General features: G+C 45.9%; 1 protein-coding gene across 1 annotated transcript; it reads left to right on the top strand.

The window, feature by feature from the left end:
* Positions 1 to 995: 995 nt before the first annotated feature.
* LOC117127759 lies at positions 996 to 2746 on the top strand. The gene is made up of 2 exons (XM_033278411.1): positions 996 to 2112; positions 2742 to 2746. The coding sequence occupies exons 1-2, from the start codon at positions 996 to 998 to the stop codon at positions 2744 to 2746; spliced, it is 1122 nt and encodes a 373-aa protein (XP_033134302.1).
* The last annotated feature ends 298 nt before the right edge of the window (positions 2747 to 3044 follow it).

Below are 3044 nucleotides of genomic sequence, written 5' to 3'. Positions count from 1 at the left end.
GGTGTAATGGGACAGTGACCCGAAGGACTGTGGGCTGTCGCGCGGTGACCCGAAGGACTGTGGGCCGCGGTCGGTTGAAAGTTCCTTCTTCCGGCCTTTGTGGTAGGGAGATAGGATATTGCCGATAGTGAAGGAGGAACCTAACGTCACCAGGGCCCGAGTTTGTTATATATATTATATCGTGTTTTGGGTTGTTAAACCCTGGTTTAAATCGAGTTTGAGTTTGGTGATAAGCTAGTAATTAGCGTAATGCTAGTTATCTTGCTATGGTTTACCGCTGCGTATTTTGAATATTGCTTATTGTTATTAAATTGTGTTGTTAGGTGAACCTCTCGCTTTAGATTGTTTGGGGTGGGATAGCGAGGGGTTGTATTTGTTAGTGGGGGATTGTAACTCGCTGAGTAATGCTAGATTACTCACTCCTCACTCGTTGTTGTTTTCAGGTGACCAGTAGTGAGCTCGTAGAAAGCGCGGGAGGCTAGGCTGGCTGGTGTAGATTTGCATCTTTTTGCTTAAGACGCTTTCAGACTATAAGTATGTACTTTCGCTTTCTTGGCATGCCACCACTTGTATAATATTTTGTGTATTGTAAACCAGATATTATATAAGATAAATAAAGCGAATGTTTTGTGAAACTGCCTTGTTGTTCTGATATTAGCTTGTCCGAGCTAACACAACGTCAGATTGGAGTACGGGTTGAGAAGCCTTAGGCTTTGGTCTGACGGGACGTGTTAGTGGGCGGCCTGGCCTAGTTACAAATTGCACTTTTTGTAACTTTGGCTGGATTGCCCGTTAACCCGTCTTGTAGCGCTCCTGAGCCTTGGTAGACGGTCGGGCCGTCGGTCATGTTCTTGTTTGATTGTTGGCCGGTGGTTTGACCTATGCCTAGAACGGTTCGGGGGTGTTACAGAGGTGGTATCAGAGCATGGTTTCGTCCATGCGTGACACAAGTGCTTTTTTTAACGGTTTTATCGAGTCAAAGGAGTCGCAAAAAGATGATTAGGAAACCAGCCGCTTCCCGTGGTAGGAATATGACTTACCCTTTTTATTGTGTGCAGATGGCTAATCGCGGGACAGGTGATGATGGACGAGGTCGGATATGGGGAGAGGGTATGGATTGGACAGGCGGAGGATTGGGTCACAGATCAGATCAGGATAATGGAAATGGCATTAGTGAGATGTTTGGACACGATAGGAGCCCTCTGCAGAGAACAAGATCTTTTCCTGTTTACGGTAACATGACTAGAGTGAGAGAAGACAGTATGGCGAGTATTGGCCCAAGTCGTAATTGGGACCAGAGACATCAACATGATCAATCCGCTCAATCAAACCCAAGGCCAGATCAGAACCGTGCCACCGAAAGACCACAAGATCATGGAACCGAAAACACCTTGAAGCTTTTACATGACGTGATGACCGAGGCACTTGGTAACCAAGGCAGGCGTACTCAACCCCCTGAAGTTTCCAAGCTATTATCTACCATGAAGAACATTGGATCCTACAAGTTCAAAGGAGGATCCGATCCTATTGAGGCCGACAAGTGGATTACTATGATGGAGAAGAATTTTGAAGCCATGGAGTGCCCGGAGGAGTATAAGAAGAAGATCGCTGTGTACTACTTGGAAGGCGACGCCACAGGATGGTGGGACAGCATAGACAGACAGCGTGGACACAACATCACATCATGGGAGTCGTTCAAGGGAGAGTTTGAGAGGAAATACTTTCCTCCAGAAGCAAAGCATCGATTGGAGCGCCAGTTCATGAACCTTGTTCAAGGAGATAGGCCAGTGAGGAGTTACGAATCTGAGTTCACAAGGTTGAGGCGACATGTCTTTGATGGGCGTGAAGATGAAGCAACTATGATCCGTAACTTTATGTACGGATTGAAGCCGGAGCTTGGAAGTCGTTTAGCTGGAAGCAACTTTAGCAGCTTATCTGAGCTAGTGGAAAAAGCTGTTAATGTTGAAACTGTATTGGAGGCTGAAAGGAAGACCTTACCACATTCTGGTGGACACACCAAGTTTAGCCAAGGAGAAAGGCCAAATTTCAACAAGGGTCCAAGATCTTACAAAGGAAAAGGGCGAGGATTTGGAGGCCAAGCCAACAATCGTGGTAACACTGTGGTGTGTTACATATGTGATCAACCGGGACATATTTCTAAGTTTTGTCCCAACAGACAACGGAGTAACCAGCAGGGTTATTCATCTATAAGGATGGAAGATGTTACTTGTTTCTCTTGCGGTATGAAGGGCCATTATGCATCGTCATGTCCAAACAAGCCAATCCCTGCGACCCCTCTCGCAATCCGAGCTCCTCCTAGCCGTCCAGCTATTGAGCCAGCACCAAAGAAGCAAAACCTAGGAGGTAGAGTTTATGCCTTAGGTGTAGAAAACCCAGACAATGCAGGACCGTCAAGCGGTCCCATCACAGGTATTGTGGGTGCTTAACCTCCTCTTTTTATTGAATGGAAATTTAGTTGCTGGAATCTAGTTAGTATGCTGGTTAGGTATAGATTGCTTGATCGCTAGGTTGCGCGTTTAGAAATTTAGGATGATGATTGATGGTTGTGAGAATTTTGATTAGTATTTTTGTGATTAAGATATTGTTGATTGGATTACTGTGGCAGGAACCATACATGTTGCTGGTAAACCCACACATGTATTGTTCGACTCGGGGGCAACACATAGTTTTGTGACCCCTGAAGTAGCTGCCCGGTTTTGGGATTGTTTTGTGGTTGACAGGATAGACGTGGCCGTTTGACCCCCGCAGACCGAACCCTTCAAGCAAATCAGTGTATCAAGAATGTTCCATTGGTCATTCAAGGCAAAGAGTTTGTGGCAGATCTGTTAGTCGTGCCTTTGAAAGGGTACGAGGTAATCCTTGGAATGGATTGGTTATCGAGCTACGGAGTTCAGATCGACTGTGGAAAGGGAAGGTTGTTGTTCGGCAGAGGTAAACGACCAGAGATGGTATACTATGGAATCAGTCCTAGTATGACCGTGTCTTTAGTAGCAGCGATGAGAGTACAAGATTTGTTTCAAGAC

The sequence above is a fragment of the Brassica rapa genome, chromosome A09, assembly GCF_000309985.2.
Source record: "Brassica rapa cultivar Chiifu-401-42 chromosome A09, CAAS_Brap_v3.01, whole genome shotgun sequence".
In the NCBI taxonomy this organism is placed as follows: Eukaryota; Viridiplantae; Streptophyta; class Magnoliopsida; order Brassicales; family Brassicaceae; genus Brassica; species Brassica rapa.
The sequence above is the reverse complement of the archived record's forward strand: the minus strand, read 5'-3'. Positions and strand labels throughout refer to the sequence as shown.

Coding starts and splice junctions, on each gene's coding strand:
- LOC117127759 (XM_033278411.1), top strand. CDS start 996: ATGATTAGGAAACCAGCCGCTTCCCGTGGTAGGAATATGACTTACCCT.